At 32.4% G+C, this 21,248-nt stretch overlaps 1 protein-coding gene across 3 annotated transcripts; it reads left to right on the top strand.

The window, feature by feature from the left end:
• Positions 1-4,269: 4,269 nt before the first annotated feature.
• On the top strand, positions 4,270-19,971 carry LOC143545791 (agamous-like MADS-box protein AGL104). Of its 3 annotated transcripts, none has more exons than XM_077037607.1 (12): positions 4,270-4,416; positions 15,991-16,154; positions 16,235-16,288; positions 16,417-16,432; positions 16,569-16,636; positions 17,095-17,122; positions 17,220-17,281; positions 17,533-17,632; positions 18,588-18,635; positions 18,718-18,857; positions 19,054-19,178; positions 19,633-19,971. In XM_077037607.1, exons 1-12 carry the CDS (start codon positions 4,285-4,287, stop codon positions 19,707-19,709), a joined length of 1,014 nt encoding a protein of 337 aa, XP_076893722.1. In that variant the 5' UTR covers positions 4,270-4,284; the 3' UTR covers positions 19,710-19,971. The 3 variants fall into 3 exon arrangements, with proteins under 3 accessions (XP_076893722.1, XP_076893724.1, XP_076893723.1); XM_077037609.1 differs by lacking the exon at positions 4,270-4,416 and adding an exon at positions 11,485-12,556 and having other exon boundaries at positions 19,633-19,959; XM_077037608.1 differs by lacking the exon at positions 4,270-4,416 and having other exon boundaries at positions 14,994-16,154; positions 19,633-19,964.
• Positions 19,972-21,248: the final 1,277 nt, after the last annotated feature.

The following is a 21,248-nucleotide window of genomic DNA, read 5'->3' as shown; positions in this document are numbered from 1 at the left end:
TAAATTTAGGATTTCGATGTGATTTGAGTTATGTTGTGATTAAAATGTTATTGAATTGAACGATTGATATTATATAATAATATTACATACTGCATTTATATATATTTTTAATATATTTATTTAAACGTTATTATTACTTAAACATTTATCTATTTAAACGTTTATATAATTTTTTTATTAATTAATAATAAGATAACACGTATAGTAAATTTAGGATTTCGATGTGATTTGAGTTATGTTGTGATTAAAATGTTATTGAATTGAACGATTGATATTATATAATAATTATTATTGCAAAGATTAATATTAGCGATTATTATTTATAAGAAGCATTACTTTTTATTATTTGCTTACACTTGATTTTAATAATTAATAATTTATATAACTAATTCTAATGTAAAATATAGTTGTAATTACTAGAATAAATAAAAAAATTATATAAACGTTTAAATAGATAAATGTTTAAGTAATAATAACGTTTAAATAAATATATTAAAAATATATATAAATGCAGTATGTAATATTTTAAATGAATAAGTGTTTCGAACCTTTAACGAAAATTGGTTTACGGGAAAATTACAGTTAACGTATATTATACTATTTATTTAATAACTTACACACATATACATATACATACATATATAAAGGTTAAAAATACAAAGACGAGTGAACATCCAGAAAACGTCAATATAAGGTGTCGGTTACATAAAACGGTATTAGTTTTTGTTTATTATTACTTATTGATTAATTAATACACATTAAATCAAACCAAAAGAATAAAAAGGGCAAAAGTGGGCTTGCAGGAGCTCGAACCCACGCCCCTGGCCAGCTCACTACGTTAAACACGCACATCAGAAAGCAGCTACTCTAGCATGACAGTTGGGTAATAAACAAAAATGATTCATTTTATACAGACTCTGATATTTAGCCCCAAATTGAAATATGAACCCTAATTCCTAAACCACTAATTCGTTCTATGTTTGTTATATTGAGGTTATGGTTAATGTAACTCAATGAACAACGAACGCAAAACACAACACAATTACCTCTTAACGTTTTATAATGATGGTGTAGGAGGGCGAACCGTAGCCGGCCATAAACGATGATGAACGGACAAGCACAAGTTGATGTTAATTAAATTGTGTATGCTGGTTTGCTGGCGCTACTATGACGACCACACAGGAAGGATTAATTGATTGATAATCATCGTTTGATATGTTTTATGATTTATGAGTTAGGTCGGTTATTTTATTTAAGGGAAAACGTATCAAATGATGTCGTTTCTTTAATTAGATCTGTTGGTAGGCCGATTATGGTAAGAGATCAATAAATCACAAATCAATTTGATTATATTAGCTTCTTGATCAAGATACATAAAACGGGTATAAAATGGATAACCGGATCCGGGTATGGATACCCGGTTGGACCAAATTTTTGAGTTATTATATTATACAAATTGCATAAAGGTCCCTCAAATTTAGAGGTGGGTATACTATGAGGTTAAAGTTTAGTTTAAGGTAAAAATTGAATATTTTCAAAGTTAATTTATATATAATAAATATATATATAATAAACAATTAAGAATACAATAATAATTACCCAATAAATGCGGAAATTTTTTTTATTGATATAATTTACCGAACGTAAACGGGTCGGGTAATAGTTAATTTAAAATCTGAGTTGTTACACCGTTAACCATAAATGAAGTAGAAAGTTAAAAAAAAAAAGTCACTTGATCATATGTATTCTATGCTACCGTATGGAATAGAATACAAACAGTTGTATGAACTTATAATTTTGTTTATTTGCTTTTTAAAAAGCAAAACAACTTTTAAAAAACTTAATTTTGAAGCTTTTGGAGTTGCTTTACTAAATATTTTTTGCTTTCCAACAAACAAATAGCAAATAAACAAGTTTTAAAAGCTCATCCAAACATCACCGAAGTCAAAACGTCAATAGGTGCGTGAATAACTTATACCATTTCAAATTTGGGGGGCCTGTATTTATAAGTAAGTGATTACCGTTCCAATTTTTACAATAATCACAACAGTTAGTTGATACGTCCATCACAGGCGACATTTGATTCAGCCGTTAGGGTTTCAATGTAAGTACCAATTACACTCGAATCTTCCACTTATTTATTTTCCATATTGTATTGTGTTGTTACTGGTGATTGATTTCTTATTACCTTCATTGTTTCTTCCGCCCTAAATTCATACTCTATTATTATTATTATCATTCCCCCCAATTATTTTCATGTTTATAACTTTAGATTTTGAATTCAAGAGGTTGAACAAATAACCGATGAAACCTAACTGAAGGCGTCTTCGTGTTCTTGTTCTTGTTCGTTCATTTAACTTTCACCGAACAAGAACACAAACATATAATCAAATTAGTTATTTTGTTCGTGTGCGCTCATGTTCGTTCGTTTAAAGCCTAAACGGACAATTAACGAACATAAGTAAACACAGACAAACTTAAACGAGCTATACTTCTCGCCACACACACACACACACATTAAAATTTAAACGAACATAAATGAGTGCACAAAAACGGACTTTCATGAACATGAACGAACTTCCCGCCGAACGGTTCATGTAGTTTACATATGGCGGAAGCTGAATCTGGTAATGCAGTAGATGCTATAATTAGAAAATTAGAATAAAGAAAATACCAATAAGCTTGTGATCAGATCATCATCAAGTCACATGTGTAATTAGCTAATTATATTTTTTATGTATCTTTTCATGAGTCGGCTGACTCGATTCCTGGTTTCTATTTTTTGTTTTAGATTGAACTTTTATTAGGTGATTGCGCAAATATGCAATCATAGTAGTTGAGAGTTTTCGAAGAAAGTTGTAAATTTGAATAAGGTTTTTTCTATATTTTGCATCAATATATATATATATATACCCTTCACTTTGATAGTCTGTTATTTTGACTTTGGAAAGTCAACTGTGTTATACTTGGAATTAAAGTTTACAAGACGCCATTTATTTTCAGAATCCAGATGCAGGTTGACTGAAAGTTTAATATGCCGGCCAGTTGATCGGTTTAAAGTAAATTAATCTTGAATATAGTTCGGTTGACCTTACAAATTCAAAACAGATCTGAAATAGTAGTATTGGCAATGAGGCACACGACTGACATTAAGCTTTAGAAAGTATTTGACCTGACTTTCTGATTCAGTTTTTTACTTATAATGTACTTGGAAGTTCGATTTTGGAAGTAATTCAGCCTTTTCTAGTATTAAGCTTTAAAAGTAGAGGTGGCAAATGGGTTGGGTTGGGTCGGGTCGAACGAGTCATGGGTTGAAATGAGTCATGGGTCAAAACGAGTTTGGGTCATAATGAGTTTGGGTCAGAATGGGTCAATTAAAAAAAGGGTTGTTTTGGTTTGGGTCGAACACTCAAACCGGGATTTTTTTTTCTCTCTGAACGAGGATAATGGCGAAAACAATTTAGTTTTTTTAGTTTTTTTATTTATATTTTAAGTTATGATTATTTTATTATTTTTTTTGAATTTTTTTGAGGGGTTTTTTATTAAAATCAAAAACCCTCAAAAAAAGATTCAAAAATAATAATAAAAAAATTATAACTCAAAATATAAATCATAAACAAAAAAATTAAAAACACTAAAATGTTTCCTACGCTGTCCTCGTTCCATAAAAAAAACCCACCGAGAATCGGACCGAAATCGAAAAAGTCAACGAAAATGAAACAAAAAGCCAAAACCGGACCACATCAATCGAATTCGAAAAAAACAATCGAAACGAAACTAAAAGAATTCAAACCGAACAAAAACGAAACTGAAAGAACGGACAAAAACGAGTCCGGAATCGACCAAAAAGAAACCAAAACCCAACCCGTCACGGGTGAAAACTCGTGTTGGCTTGAAACCTGAACCAAACCCGTTCCAATTTGAACCCGTTCCGATCCGAAACCTGTCTTGTACGAAAACCCATTCTGATCCGAAACCTGTCACATTTCCTTAGGACACTAACCCACATCGACCCATTTCTTTGAACTTATCGATACCCGAAAATAAAAGGATGGAATTTCAAATGACTCATTTTGACCCATTTAGTTAAAACCTTTTACCCAAACCAACTCATTTAATTTTTAAAGCAACTCAAATTGACCCATTTGAAAGGGTTTGGGTCAAGATTGCCACCCCTATTTAAAAGTATTGAATAATGTTTATACTTTTACGAGATTGAATGCATGATTGTATTGTGGATGAGTAAGTGTCTATAGTTCTGATCTTTTTATCACATAGGGCTAAATGTGTGAATATGTTATTGTAGAATTATGTCAACATCTCAAGGGAGCAAGCTGTGTTTTAAAAAGGCCGAGGCGCACTGAGGTGATAGGTCCGTCAGGTGCGTGCATCAATTATGCGGAGCACACTTCTTTTGTAAGAAACTTCTAAATTGTTTATAATGCACATTACATACACAAACCACATTAAGAATTTAAGATATATTTAACAACTAAAAAAATAGCATTTATATCATACGCATTCGAAGTAACACACACATTCAAAGAAACATAAGTTAGACATAGTGCAACTTGTTTTGTCCACTTAACTCAATATAACATTGTTTTTCTTAATTTCATTTAATATTTTTATAGACTAAAAAACATTATGTATAAAGAGAGAGGGTGTTGAGTCGTGAGCAATCTCGGGTTTGTGTGCCAGTTCCTGAACCCTCACATAAGCATGTCTCTGTCGAGTTACATAATTGATGAGTTGCGCTAGTGGCTTTGATAAGGTAGTAAGCTCAATGAGGGTAAATAGAGTGTTGCCAAAAATAGGCTGCGAATGAAAATCGTTTATATATGATGAGAGTTAACTATGTGTTCAACCTGATGATCTTTGAAAGGCCGTATTGAAGATTTTCAAAACTCTTGTGGGTGTTTCATTAGATCGAGGTAAGAGTTCCCTAAATTTTCCATTATATTAAACACTTGAACTTTGTGAATGTCATACTTATGTTCCATACCCACCATTATAAGGATTCCAGAATATTGTAGTTATTTTCCAAAATATAATTTACTTGGTTTTACACTTTCTATTATCAACCAACATTTACAAAATGGTGTTCGATGATCCATCCTAAGACTAATCTTGAATCAACCATCAATGTGATTCGCCATGTGTGAGTATATGATAAACAATATCATTAGAAAAGCTAAATGAGGTTACACAAGTCTTAACCAACAACTCATAAAAATCCTACTCTACATGCGTACACCATGCTACTAGGGCGTACGACATTGCTGATTAGGGCCGGCCCTAGGGTGGGGCTGGGTGGTCGACGGCCCCCGGCCCGACACCCTGCTAGGCCCGATTTTTTTTAAAGTATATTTTTATGAAAAACAATATGCATATTTAATGTTTAAACTCAATTAAATAACTAGCTTGGTCTAGTGGCAAAGGTGACTCCCAACCAAAAGGTTGCGGTTTCTAGTCTCATTTGAGACATGTATAAGCGTGTTTTTATACAAAAGTTTTTTACACAACCCAAATAACAACTAAGTAAGCCAAATTAGAGATTAAATTGTTTAAACTCCTTTACTTAAGGCCCAAGATATTTTCCGCCTTCGACCCAAATTTTTTTTCAGTTCTCGAAGCCGGCCTTGTTGCTGATCAACGTACGGTATGCCCGTGGGCGTAATGTATGCCACTTGCACATCAAGTTAGGCATTTTTTCTGCTTTCAAACATGTGTTTTAACTTCTAGCTTAACGCCCTTAACAAGAACTTCAATCTCCTTGTTGGGCCTTTATTAACATCCAATTATGGTTCAAATAATCATATTATGACTCCATAAGATCACTCACCCTTAGTAATCCTATCAATTTGTATGATCATATACATACCACTGTGATTCATACTTGTCCTTGCGATCACATATGCTGTTATGTTTTGCGTTCCACCTTTTTAATCACATACATACCATTGTGACTCTTTAGTTTCAAATGGGACTTAAAACACTATTTTTAGTGAGAACACACACAACTCATATGCATATTAACAATCAATCCATAAATAAGTATGAAGCATCATAATTACATATAACTAAATCTAATCAAAGCGCATATTGCAATACCACATACTTTCTTATTTAGGCTATGCAATACTCACATTTGCCCATTGGATTTTGGAAATTTTGATTCTTTATTCTTTTTTGTTGACTTTCTGAAGTCAACACACCTTATGCCAATTTTTCAAGTTTTTGACAAAATTTTCATTTTCATAACATATTGGTTATTTTAACTCATTGCACTTTTACCTCATTTCCTCAAGTCAAAACACCTTATGTCAATTCACATTACCAACTTGTGAATTTGACCTGCATAACATATTTTCCTAGATTACCCAAAACTACTAAACTCTCAAACATAGTTCTTTAACATTTATGAAGTTTTGTTAATTCTTACTACATTAGACACATTGGTAAGCCATTTATAACCTAAATAAGCATGAATTTTCATATTTATTCATATATTCATCATGAGTCACTGAACAACTCATGAACTTGGGTGTTTAGGTTAATGAGACGCTTACCAAATGTTTTTCTTCACTTAGGTTGAGCAAAAGATCTCCTAAGCGTGATTTGTATCTCAAATTTTGCAAATATTAGACTTCCTTATCTTTATTCATCTTTTCATGGTCATTTTTCTTTGATACTTGGTCGGTCTTCAAGTTAGGTTTTGTTAACTTAGCGTAATTAATATGTAGAACTAGAATTTCACTGCAGGGGATTGTTTAATAGTTCGGATACTAAACCCCAACACTCTATTATAGTATTATTTACTCTATTATAGTATTATTTACAACTGAGTTTCCTTTAACCACTACTCAATTATACTCAACATAATTAAAAATCCAAACATCAAAATGACCATTATATAAAGTCATCTATAAAATTAGATGTGTTCGTAATAATAATTCAAAATTTTGGATACTACAAATAATGACGACAGATCACATGTTTATGTTGTCGAAATATATATTGAGAAGAAGACGACCACCCATTGAATACCATTATTCTAACAAGGATAGCTAATTGGCATTGTGTTGTTGCTATGCTCAAACTAACTAAATCTTAGAGGAGTCATGCTCTTCGATTTGTTGTCATTGGCAACCAGGGGTTTAGCTAAGCAACTAATGAACACATAGGCTCCTAACGACTTCACCATTAGTTCTCCGGATAGTTTTAGTTTAATCTATGAAAACTGAAACTACATTGAAGGAAAAATCTTATCTATACTATATATAATACATAACTAAAGGGCAAATTAAGACGCTGATTTGAAGTAATTTACACGTTTAAATGCATGATGTACAACATTCAACAGAGGCACAAATGTCATTCTTACATTAAATCTCATGTGCATTACAAATTTTTTTACAATATTTATAATTTGCATCCCTTAAAGTTACAACAATGGTTCTTAATCTTTTACTTATATATATTCTTTATTTTTTACTTTTAACCCAACTACCCCTCGATTTTTAAACGGTTTTAACTTTTTCATACGTTAATATTTTTTAAAATAAATGGCATCATAAAAACGAGCATTTTATTATCTTTAATTTGAGTATGATATTGCTACAATTTTCGAAGTAAGAAAAAAACAGTTTATGAAGAAGTGTTTATGGTTTGGTTTTTATGGTTGTAAGTTAAACCATGAACCAACTTTACACGTTTTGTCGTCAAAAACCGAAACTGAATTGTATAAAATTAAAACCCAACAAAGCCGAACCATTACAACGATTAGGTTCTGATATACTTTGTACTTCAATAATAAATTGAGTTTAAAATAAGAATTATTAATCTGCCTATACCTTCACTTCAATCTAAGCACCGACTAATACGTTACTTAAGAGAATCATAATATGAACAAAGAAAACTTTGGTCACATAAATGTTAAACCTTATTAGAATAAATAGCAGGAGAAATAAACCTTGATGAACGTTCTCACAGTTTCAAATGGAATAATAAACACACATAAATTTGTTACATGATTACCAAAGTTTGTGTTTCCCGTTGCATCGCGTGAGCACCCTTCTAGTATAGTTTAATATATGAAAACAGAAACTAAAGTGAAGGAAAATGATTTTATGGAGTTATGGTTGAGAATAATTGCATTAAATGTTGAGTAGTTGGGTGCTGAAAACTTGTTCATCTTTGAGAATTAAAGAAAAATAGGTATTGAATATTTACTTTCTAACTTCTTTATTGATGTTTCAATAGACAATAAATGCATTTTGTTGAGTATTTGTAACTAGATATGTATGTTATTGTAATGCCTATTATATAATAGGTTAATCTTATGGACTTGTATATTTCAGTGCTTAGAAACTTTAAGCATGCGTATAATTACATATGAGGTCAAAAAGGTAATTTTACATAATTTTAAGAGTTTAAATAATTATAACTTTTAAAATACATGGTACAATCTTTTAAAGTTAAATCTTCCTAGCACATGCAAAGTTACCCCATCCTTTTTAAACGTCAATAATATATTTACATGACATTGTTTTTAAGAAAACTTACACTATAATGAGTGTTTCTTTTTAATCTTTAATATGTGTATGCTATTGCCATATAAAATTTTTAAATAATTGTATTTTAACAGGGTTTTAGTTAATTGGCTAATCTTTATTTCTTTTTCCATCAAATACAATATTATAAATAACCAACTTAGGTGTTGTGTAAGACAAAGTAGTTTGGAGAAGTTGATGTCGTCGGAAAGTATGAAGCCTTGATTCCCTAAAATCGTTCTAGTAATCTAGTTATATAATCTTATCTCTTATAAGACTAATAACTATAATAATTAAGTTTTCTATTAGAAAAAAATATCTCAATTATCTCTTATAATTTTGGGGATGCCTTTTATGTTAAACGCCAATTGGCAATTAGGGAGATACTTTATCTGTCAAAATTAAGTTTCCCTTCATTATTATAACTAATTCATTATTATAACTAATGTATGATATTTTAATATAACCTTACAAAGTATTAAATATATTTATGTTATATATATATATATATGGTATTTAAGTAATTAAAACATAGTAAACAGTTTTTTAAAAATATTAATTAATATTATATAATACACCGCGCCTCGCTTACGTGAAGCTTTTGCCTCACGCTTAAGGCGCTCGTCTTATTTTCCAGAACTAAAGCGCCTCACCTCGCATAACACTTTTTTAAACCAAGATTGACGTTGAAAAGGTGTACGATAGTGTGCCTTGTCGGCTAATTTCGGATAGTTTCGTGAGTAGAGGGGTTGTCGGGAAATATATAGAGATCATTATGGATATACATGATGGGACTCAAACATGCTTTCGTGTTCCTCTAGAGGATTTTGACTTCTTCCTTGTGGAGGTGGGCTTTTATCAAGGGTCAGTGTTGAGCTCATTTCTTTTTGCAGTAGTCTTCGTTGATGATATTGTGTTGATGATATTGTGCTTGTATATAAAGTAAACAAAGTTTGAATTTTAAACTAGAGGAATGGCGAGCAACTTTGGAGAGCAAAGGTTTAAGGATTAGTCGCTCCAAGACCGAGTACTATTACCGTGACTGAAAATGGTGGAAACGTTGAGGAGGCCTAGATCAACATAAAACGCAAAGTGGTTCCGTAATCAACCATGTTCAAGTATTTAGGATCATTTTGTACAAAGTGATGGAGACATAGATAGTAGCGTAGCACATCGCGTCCAGGTGGGCTAATGTAAGCGGAGAGTCGCCATAGGGGTATTGTGCGACAAAGGTTCCCAACGGGAAATTTTATAGAGTTGTAGTTAGATCGGCTAGCCATATTGAACATATTTTGTTGGGCCATGAAGAAAACACAAGTGCGTAAGTTGGAGGTAGCAAAAATGAGAATGCTGAGGTGGATGTGTTGGCACACAAGGTTGGATTGGGTAAGGTATTAGGTTTTTTGAGTGAAATTAGGTTTAGCTAGTATATTTGATAAGATAAATGAGGGAACATTGAGATAATTTGGGCATGTAAAGAGGAGATAGACTACAACACAGTTCAGTGGAAACCCTCACTGTAGAGGGGTAGAGGCAGACCCAAACCAACTTGTGATGATCGTATTAGGCAGATTTGATGGAGCTGCATCTATCTGAGGACATGGTTAAGGACATGAGATATTGGATGCGTAGGATTAAGGTTAAAGACTTTTAGGGGATATGAATTTGTATTAGAGGTTTAGGTTTTCCTTTTCTTTCGATGGCCTTCGCATGTTACATTTATCTTTTCTTGATGTTTACCATGCTTTACTTGTATTGTTATACTGCTCACCATTTTCTGATATCGGTAACCGATCTTCATATTGTTTACCCTTTTTTATGCTACTTAGATCTCATTTGATAAACTTTATGTTGCATATATACTTCTTGTATCTAGATGTTGCAGCTGGGGGTTTCCTTAGAAGCAACCTCGTTATCTTCATAGATATAGGTATGATTTGCCCTATAGTCATTGGAAACGCTCAACCCCCTATGCACCACGCACCAGATCGCGGTACAAAATCATATCGGTCGCTAGTGGTACCCGATTTGGATTGAAGAAATTGAGTATTCCCGATTGTCGAAGGAATCAAGCTGTTTTCATCAAATTCTCGTACCCAATTGTCGAATCGATGCTTGGGATCATGAAAAAAACACGTACGAGAACCTCAACAACCTTTTTTTACACATTTTTTTTGAACGAATTGAATGTAGTAGCCTCGATATCTCAACACCCAAACGGAAAAAGACAAGGCTTGATTAGTTTTATGACTATTTTGTTATGATTATGAAATGCATCTAATAGTTATGAAATCTGTCATTTTAAATAGAAATGTCATTTTAAATAGAAATTTTCTTAAAAACTCTATTTTAAACTGTTTTGTATATGATACAATTTACCGAACTATATGGTACATCGTACCACATACCGAATTGGCGTTCCAACTGAACTTACCCCCTCGATTTTAAAAATGCATGAACCGCGCACCTATTTTCGTTTCGTGTATCGGAACGTACCGTACTGAATTGGCTATGGTTTGCCTACATCCCACCCTCCCCATATTATATTCTATTGATAGCTTTGTTATTGATGGAATTTACTTGGTATGGTTATATACACAAAACAAATGTTATTTAGTTTGTCGTACTCTCAATGAAAAAAGTCGTAAACAACTCCGAGTTCTCTCATTGGACAGGCCCTTAACATCTATGACGTATTAGCAGTTAATCTAGCCATTGTGGGCTGTTTTCTACTTTTCCACGACACAAGGTTTTCTTTGATAAAAAAACAACGTCCGATCATAGAACGTTAGGAAATGGGACATCTTGTTCAATCCCATCTTAGAATCCCCATATTCGTTTATTTCCTTCTACTGTGTGAGCTATTTGAACATCCTTTTGTAGGGCCTTATTTTGTTCTCTATGGCCTTTCGACAACACAAGATTGTTCAATCCCATCTTAGAATCCCCATATTCGTTTATTTCCTTCTACTGTGTGAGCTATTTGAACATCCTTTTGTAGGGCCTTATTTTGTTCTTCATGGCCTTTCGTCAACTTGAATAAGCAAGAATTGGCCTCACAGGTTCTTTATAGGAATCAAGGTCGATAGCATATGGTGAATAGTATAATGAGTGTTGTGTCGAGTTCTTTGCGAGAAGCAATAGGTTTGTACGAACATGTTGCACGAGTGGGGTATAAACGTATAAACATGTGTACAAGGGACCATAGTCCTTAAGAGGTGTAACGAGGGTAGTATTTTGTAAGGGTGACGTAGTGTTAAGTGATACTTGGAACATACCAGAGTTTGAGATCCAAGTGTCAAGCGCATGTGAAATATAACGGTGGGATATCTCAATAAGGCCCGATATAGCAGGGATAAGATACGTGGTATCTGCATTGAATGATAGATTAAAGGAAGACACATGAATGGTGGGAGATCTAAAGAATTTGTTAGGAGTTACTGTAGGAGACTCGGGAAAGTTGTGATGTGAATCCTGAAGAGTGACATCATCACTCGTAAAGTATAAAGTAAACTATACTACCAATGCCCTTTCTAGGTGCATGAATAAACGAAATAGATACATGGAATGGTTTGGGTTTCAAGTTTAATGACATCCATCTATTATCATGGACATATGCCACACATCGACAATAAAGTTTGACACAAGGGACATAAGAATGAAGCGTAGTGATGTGGGCGAAGTACAACAAATGACGATTTCTACGTTCAAAATGTCATTTTGTTGAGTTGTGCAAACACATGAGGATTGACTACTAAGGACATACGTGAGACCTAATGTAGGCCGTGTATGATGAAGCCTCATACATTATAATGTGATATTTCAACTAAAGTACTGACCAACTCCAAGAAAAGGAATTTGGGCCGGAAGAGTAAGGCAACATCGGTGGGTGACAATAATCGATGAACAATGCCGCACAGTACCCTAGATGAATAGTAATTGTTGAACAAGTGTGTCAAACATGAATAACGTGTGCGGTTCTAGAACACTGACAGGAATAGGTAGTGGGAATCTCAAACAGGAATCCAGACATGGACAAGAAATATGGAACTGATAAACCATCTAAACCAATCACAAAAAAACTGACTTTTTTTTCTCTTTCTCTTTTAACAAGGATAAAAGGGTAAATTATTACCACTTCTTTTAATAATTTTTTAAAATTACTTTTCTTCCCATTTTTTTAAACATTTATAACTTTTTTGTACGATATATTTTGTTTTAAAAGTTAGACCTTAAAATAGAACTTTTTTTATTTTTATTTTTTTTAAAGTTTTGAGTATAGTCTTGCATTATATATATAGGGGTGGGTAAGTAAAGACGTAGTTTTCTAGGAAGAGTATGAATAGATCTAGACCCTTAGATTTAGGATCTAGTGGTTGAAAGTAGTAATTTCCAAAATACCAAATAATTTTTAACTAACCCACCCCTACATAGTTTCAAGCTCACACAGTTTCCTAACTTCAAATGTTAAGCCGCACTTATCATTCTTAGGAAACTATTTATTTTTATTTGAACACTCTTCTTTCTATATATATATATATGGTGTGTTTTATTTTTATATTTCTTCTTTGTCTCTTATTACATTTATATAATAAACTAGAAAACGTCCCTTATTACATTTATGTAATATGAAGAATATGTAATTGTTCATATGATAACATGATATTGCATATATGTGATAACATAATATTACATATATGTATATTACGTAACATAATGTTATATATATGCAATAGCTACATAGCATATTACATCTATATCCAATATCATCATTTTCAAACAAAAAAATGCACAAAATTGAAAGATCAAAGTCAAACAAACCACTTACATATACTTTAAAAGATCAAGTTCCTTTACACATTTACATCGAATTCAAAGATCAATTGAAAAATCTTAAAAAACCAAACATTTGGTTTAATTCTAACTGAATAAAATATGATTTTTTGTTCATTGAAAAACCAAAAATAAAAAAAATAAAAAAAATAAAAAACAAAAATGAAGAACTCACTTGAAGGGTTTCAAAGACTTTTTTGATTGTTGCTTTTTTCTTTCCCTTTTTTTGCAACTGGTTTCTTAAAAAAAACCAATATCTTCATCATCGCCGGAAATATTCGAACAAACCGTTGAACTCGTTCTTCAAAGCTGATTTGAAGAACTTGATTGTTTCTTCATTTCATCTTCATTTTTTTCCATCAATTGATCTTGTTCTTCATTTAGTTTAGTTAGATTTCGTGTGTATGAAACGTGGCTTAGATTTTTCGTCATATATGGCTTGGAAAGAGACAATGATATTAGTTATTTTACCTTTATACCCGTTGAATCTCAACCATTTATCAAATGCTTTAATCCAAAAAATTCAAAATTCTAGCCATAGATTAAAAAACGCCAAGGTTTTTTAGGTATATATATATATATATATATATATATATATATATATATATAGGGGAAGGTTAACGTACAAATGAAATTAACGTGCTAAACGTGAGAATCAAGTAGAGTAATTATATATACAAGTAGAGTAATTATGTAATTACATCATAGAGTAATTATATATATATATGTAGGGTTGGTATCATTTAAGAACTCTAAAAAACTTAAGAACTCTTAGGAACTCTTAACAACCAAACATTTTTTTAATTTTTTTTATATATTAACATTATTTAAGAGTAGTTTTATCATGTTTTATATAAAAAAAAATTATTACATATATTAATCACAAGATTACATATGTGCAAAATTTATGTACTAATAAATTTACATAAGTGTAAAAAAACATCATCATCATCATCATCGTACTCAGTATATCCCACCAATAGCAATGCTATGGTAGGGTCTGAGGAGGGTAAGATGTAGACAGCCTTACCTCTATCCCATAGGGATAGAGAGGCTGCTTCCGGTGAGACCCCCGGCTCGATAGTAGTTTTGCATCAAGCCTTGGACATAAGGCACATAGCACTCAATCATCGGGACACCGGCTGATCGGTGCATGTGCCCTTGTCTTTCGGCTATCAACGCCACCACATGATGCCTGATTAACCTTCCGCCACTTTTAACGTTATTTTCACGAGATTAGTAAAATAACGTCAAAATTAGTGCAATTTTACTTTTGCCCACCCGAGGGTTCACACATATATACATTATATGCGCGCACCGCAAGCAGGGCGTAATAAGTGTAAAAAAACATAGATATGTATAAAAACTAATTTTCAAAATTATAATCGTAAATATAAATATAAGAAAATGATAAAACTATACTCAAATACAACTAACATACAAATATTTATAAAAAACTTTAGTTTTCAAGGGTTCCTTCAAGTTCTTAAATAATTTATGAGTTCTGTAATGATACTCATCCTATATATGTATGTATGTATATATAAGTGCGCGCGCATGCGTGTATTTGTATATGTATCCTTCTTTTCTCTTTTAAAGTAATTTTATAGATATCAATTCAAACTTGTAAAACCGTTAATCTTTTCTAAACAATCATACTTATCTCTCAATCTCTCTCTTTTAAACCTATACCCAATTTAATCCAAACTTCACCTTTTTTTTACAAAAGAATGTGTTAAGATATTTTTTTGGGTCACTTGCAAGTGCTGAAAACATTACTACTACTACTACTACTATGCAATTATACATGTGAACTTTTGTACATGTTTATAAGCAGGAAAATTTTATTTTTTTGATACAAAACTTTTGTCTTTTTCCAAAGCATTGATAGGGTACAAGGTCTAAGGTGCACAATGCGACCACAGGAAAGCTGCTTCGCTTTTGACTACTTAAAACTCCCAATGTACAAAAGGCGAGGCACACACCTCTCGTACGCTGGGAGTTTTTGTGCATCAGGATGCTGTGTATGCAACTTTTCAGGTTGTACATGCTATATATAAAAATACTTAAGCTTTTCAGGTTATACATGTAGATAATCTTTATATAGCTTTATATATATAAAGCTAATTATAGCAAAAAATTTGGGGAGGGGATGCTAAAAACCTATGAGAAATATATATATATGAATTATATAAACACTTTGCACTTCGCGTACGGAAAGCGGTGCGTTTTGCACCTCGGCTCAGACCTTATCGCTTCGCTGTACCTCACCTTTTTCAAGTACAAGCCACATATTCACGGAGAGCAAGGACGCGAACCTTGACTTTTTGAACTTGGTTCATAAATAACTAAGAAGTTTTGTGCATACCTTAATAAATATCTTGCGTTTTCACTCTTACTAGCATTTATTTTTCGCTAAATGACACTAACGGCACCGCCACAACTCTCTCTCTCTCATATGTCACCTTGCCTAGTAGTGACAAAACTTATTGCATATATTTCTTCACATTCATCCTCTTTCTTACATATTCACCTTAACTACATAAATCATCAAAACAAGTTCTTCATTCACAAGTAAGTAATGGGGAGAGTGAAATTGCAGATCAAGAAGATAGAAAACACAACAAACAGGCAGGTTACATTTTCAAAACGAAGAAATGGGCTCATCAAGAAAGCTTATGAACTCTCTGTTCTATGTGATGTTGACGTTGCACTCATCATGTTTTCCCCCTCGGGACGAGCTAGCATTTTTTCTGGAAGTAGAAGGTAAATTGATTTGTTTCTATACTTTGAATAGTTATTGATTACTTATTTACTTTCCTTATTTTTCATTTTTGTATTGACAGTATCGAAGAAATCATCTCAAGATACATAAATCTTCCAGAACATGAAAGGGGAAGGTATCCTTTAATTACTTTTAATGGTTCTATCCATATGTTTTCCTTATATTTTTGTGATATTAATTATTCTTCTTTACATACTAATGTTTTATTGCTCATTGTGTATATTCTGGATCAATTATCTGAAGGTTGCAGAACCAGGAGGTATATATTTTAATCACCATCTTCAATTTATTACAATTAAGAAAAAATTGCAAATTGATTGTAACTGTGGAATATATAGAAAAAACATGTTTTTATATGAATTAAATAAGCTAACTTGATCTATATTTGTATTTAGTTTCTTGAAAGGGCTTTGGGAAGGTTAAAAAGTGAAGCTCAAGATCACCAAATTCAGAACCAAGCCAGGTTTATTTCTTTTCTATATAATTAATTCACTATTGAATACATCTATCTCATGTTACTAATCTTTTTCTTCTTTATTGAATAAATCTATTTCATATTGGTAGTCTTTTTCTTCTTTTTTTTGGAATTTCAGTCTTAAATTTTATTTAATTATACTATTTTTCTCATATTACTAATCTTTTTCCTCCTTTTTTGTTTCTATTTTGGGCATTTCAGTTTTAAAATTTTAATTTAGTTTTACTATCTATCTCATGTTACTAAACTTTTCTTCCCTTTTTGTTTCTATTTTGGGTATTTAAGTTATAGTTTTTAATTATATTTTAGTTTCTATATCATATTACTAATCTTTTTCTTCCTCTTTTTGTTTCTAATTTGGGTGTACCAGTTTTAAAATTTAACTTAATATTATTGCACAGGAGCGTATAATTTTTCTAATTTGTTTATTTTGTTTTCTCAAACAGCTCACCGAGCGGGGATTCACAACTTGAGGTATATACTATTGAATAGAGAGATTTATGGTTGTTAATGCTAGTCAAATAAGCAATATAAAGCGTTACTGTTTAACAATATATTACTTTTGTGACAGGAAATTCAACAAGAGATCGTCCGCTGCAAGTCCCATATGATTGAAATGGAGAAGCGGCTCAGGTATAAATCTTTTATGCAATCTATTATTTAATATTAATTAAACTTTGCAAAATATCTCTGTTACATTTTGTATATATTACTTGGTTATTCAGATTACAAATTATTCATGCTTAAGCTAAACTAATCCTGTAAAATTTGTTTTTATGACTTGAGACCAACACGTTTTAAATGCAAATAAATCGATGTCATTTTTATTATGTTGGATTTTTTAAAAGTTGTATTGACTTGGAATCTTTTTGGTATGCTCAAAGGGTATTTGAAGGAGATCCTTCTGAAATTTCAACACTGTCTGAGGCTGAGTATCGGGAACAAATGCTTGAGGAGACTTTAAGGCACATTCGTATGCGCAAGGTACATTCTTGTAAATTAACGTGATCACGACCCGTTTAATTAAACGGCAATATTAAGGGTTGGGTGGGCTGGCCTTATAAAGTGCATACCTTTTGTTGTAATTCTTAATCGCTTGACACTGATCAACCTGATCACGACCCATTATTTTAAATGGGCGAACTCAAAACAGACCATTTTCTTTGTGTTAGAAATGACAACCCAAAACCTCTGATTCAATGTTAATTTGAATTTATATTTCATAATCAACTACATTACCGTAAAATAAATGGGTTGGCCGGTTGACCTTATAAAAGTTATATATTTGTTTACTTATTTTTAACGGTTGACTGGTCAACATGTTTAGTTAGGCTGGGTTAAAACTGGTCAACCCAATTACAACCTGTTTAATTAAATGGGTTAAACGAGCCAATCCAGTTATTAAATAGGTTAGAAATGACAACCCAAAACCTAATTCAATGTTAATTCAAACCTACATTTCATAATCAACTAACAAAAAAAATAGAGTGAACTGCGGTTTTTGTCCATGTGGTTTTTCTACTTCTGCATTTAATCCAATAGTTTCAAATTTACGATTTTCGTCCCTATGGTTTCATTTCATTTGCAATTAAACCCAAATTCACTAATCCCTCTGGTTGTTAAACCCATCAGCGTACCCTTCACATGAGGAGCTGTTTTGTTTTTGTTTCCCCAAATACACCCTAGCCCCTCGCGTGAGGGGGCTTGCGATTTAGGACTGGGGTTTAATTGGGGATAAAAAGGACAAAACTGCCCCACGTGAGGGGCACGCTGATGGGTTTAACGACCAGACTTAACGGGGTTAATAAATTCGGGTTTAATTGCAAGTAAAATGAAACCATAGGGACGAAAATCACAAATTTGAAACTATTGGACTAAAACCGTAGATTTGGACAAACCACAGTCTAAAGAATCTGAATTTTGTCGTTTATTTGTTTAGCATGTTCTCGAGAAGTACAACTCTGCAGACTCACAGTCAACTTCACAGGTTTGTCCATACAATTTTGTAAAATAAGTTAAACCATAGCGGCAGTGTGGTTTTCAAATTTATCCATTTTCTTGCTTTATAGGTTGCTTTACCTCCTGAGGTGGTAAATGCTAATATGGTTGCAGCAAACCCAAGCAACATATTCGACTGGTTTCCACCGAGAGATCCAGAGCAAGTTCAACTAATGAATTTCATGAACTTCAATGGCCTTTTTCCTGCAAGGTATAACTATAAATTCTTGTAGTGTAGTTACTACTTGGGTATAGATGTATAAACGAGCCGATCCATAGTTTGCTTAAGCTCGAGCTTCGCTTGCTTAACTTAAGAGAGATTGGTTTAAGCTCTATTTCTAAGCTCCTGAATAGTTTTTCAGGCTTGGGCTCGGCTCGGCTTGCTTATTGTTATTAGTTGTGTGCAGACAAGATGAGCAAGTAAACCAAGGTAATGTGATGGAGCCTGATGACAATGTTAATGTCCGACGATCTGAGTTTGGACAAATGTTTGATATGAACCTATCCCCCTGGACTCAATTCTATACCCCTGGTACGTATGTTAAACTTCAAAAGCGCAATTTCTGTTTAAATAGTCAAAATGAATCCAATATCGCTATCGAATATATACCGGTACTAATATTGGTAGCAAAATGTTTCTTATATATATATATATATTCCAATCTAGGTTTTCTTACAACCCATGATAGCAAACATGTAATTTTTTTTGTTGGACTTCAGATTTAGGTTGGTCACTATCTGAGAACCTGTAGAACTTTTTATCGTTTCTCATAAAAATTAAGTCACTATATGAGATAACGACTTCAGCAACAAAAATTTCTGAAACTTCAGTATGAGATAGCAACTTCAACTTCAAAGTCACCATTTGTTTGAAGTTCAACAAAAAAAACCCACTCATTTGTCATATGTATTCAGAAGAACTCACCTTTTTAAAACATAACAGTACATTTTTGCACAGTGACGGTGTATTGTGTTGTATTTCGCAGGAAATGGGCAGATGGCGATGGCACAGCCTGGAGAACGACCATACAGTCAGACTTTCCTGCCGTCATTTTCACCATAAAATCAAAATCAGAGTTTAAGTTTGTGTTAATCCCTTTATAATACTCTCTTGAATCTTGTTTGCGTATTTTATATTTCTCTTTAGGATGTTGAACTCTTAAGCTTTATATATTATGTACCTTAAATGGTTTCATGGATCTTCAAAATACTTCATTGATGCATAGCTGATGCTAAACTTCAATGGTCGGTTTACTTGCTAACAGTTTTTTGAATTAGACCAATAGTTGATGTATTGTAGGTCCTTACAAAATCAAATCAAAACGTGATGGGTAATAAAAATGTTTAAAAGGCTACCATGAAAACATTCTTTGAGAATGTGTCCAACAGTTCAACAAATTATTTAGTTTTTTCACTCGACTCATTATCGGGATGGTTTTTTTACGATAAAAGTCTATTTCCTAGTAGTGATATTTTGGTTCAGCATAGTACTACGGGAGAATACTATTTCTTTGGTAATGGTATGTTATCGCTTGAAAAGGAGAACTCAACTAAAAAGACTAAGTCGGGTGGGTGGGGGAGTTCATTTGAACCAATGTTAGACAAGTTCCATAAGGTAAAAAAATGTATACCTAAAAAGTGTGAAGTATTTTAGGATATTTATCAAGGTTAATTACATGGGTGGCGATGTGCCGTTGGTTGGTGGTTGGGATCCTTCGTTTTAGCCAAAAAAAAAAAAAAAGAATTAAGAATTTGGTGGCTGCCCTCTATGAACAAGACGAGACGGGTAGGGTTTATTTAGTTGTATTTAAAATCAATTTTAAAAATATTTTATTTAAGTGGGTCTATATCTATTTTATTTTCACTTGAATTAAAGTTTAGGATGTCTTGGTTATTCACATTCATTTAAAGGGAATAGTTATTCTCCATCCATTTCAAGATGAACTATCAGGTTAAGAAGTAACAACTTTCACTTGAGACTTAACCAACTTTTCTTATTGATTTTTTGAAAAAATCTAGATTAGTAAAATTCAAAAAAGTTTTTAAGCATATCTGACCTAGATGATTTAACAAAATGATTTTGTTTAAACAAAGTTGGTTGAATTTTTTTTTGGGTTAGGCTTAATTTTGTTGATTTCCCCAATAGAAATTCCAATCTCTCTTGATAAAGGTTTCCCACAATCCAAAACATTTTCCACGCACTCTGGTTTTACTAATGCCAAAAGGAAATACTTCATCAGCAATAAGTGCATCAGCAATAAGTGCTAATATACTCTCTTTAGTTTGTAAACCTTCTAGTCTTTCTTACAACCAACTGGATTCACAAATGAGTTCAAAATTTCATCTGAGACCACCTTCTTCTTAGATCTCTTAGGTGCAACATTATGTGTTACCAAGTTTAATTTTCTCGTTCACAAAGAATATGATTTTTCAAGCAGAATGTTCTCATTCTCGTGAATCACACTTGGTTCAAACACATCCTCAATAATAACACTATCATCAGTTTGAGTAATACCATATTACTCTTGCAGTGAGGTTTTGAAGCTAACTTTTATCCTTTTGCTCAACACCTTTTAATTTGTATTAATAGCTTTATCCTTTT

This window comes from Bidens hawaiensis, unplaced genomic scaffold, assembly GCF_021521415.1.
Source record: "Bidens hawaiensis isolate Kalapana, Puna unplaced genomic scaffold, B.hawaiensis_p1.1 tig00014037_1, whole genome shotgun sequence".
Lineage (NCBI taxonomy): Eukaryota > Viridiplantae > Streptophyta > Magnoliopsida > Asterales > Asteraceae > Bidens > Bidens hawaiensis.
This window is presented reverse-complemented; position numbering and strand designations above follow the sequence as displayed.

What these genes read in the sequence shown, in the direction of transcription:
- LOC143545791 (XM_077037607.1), top strand. Translation starts at nt 4,285, where the DNA reads ATGTGTGAATATGTTATTGTAGAATTATGTCAACATCTCAAGGGAGCA. An exon ending in ACTCACAGTCAACTTCACAG is followed by an intron (nt 18,636 to 18,717) that starts GTTTGTCCATAC and finishes CTTGCTTTATAG; the next exon opens with GTTGCTTTACCTCCTGAGGT. An exon ending in AATGGCCTTTTTCCTGCAAG is followed by an intron (nt 18,858 to 19,053) that starts GTATAACTATAA and finishes AGTTGTGTGCAG; the next exon opens with ACAAGATGAGCAAGTAAACC.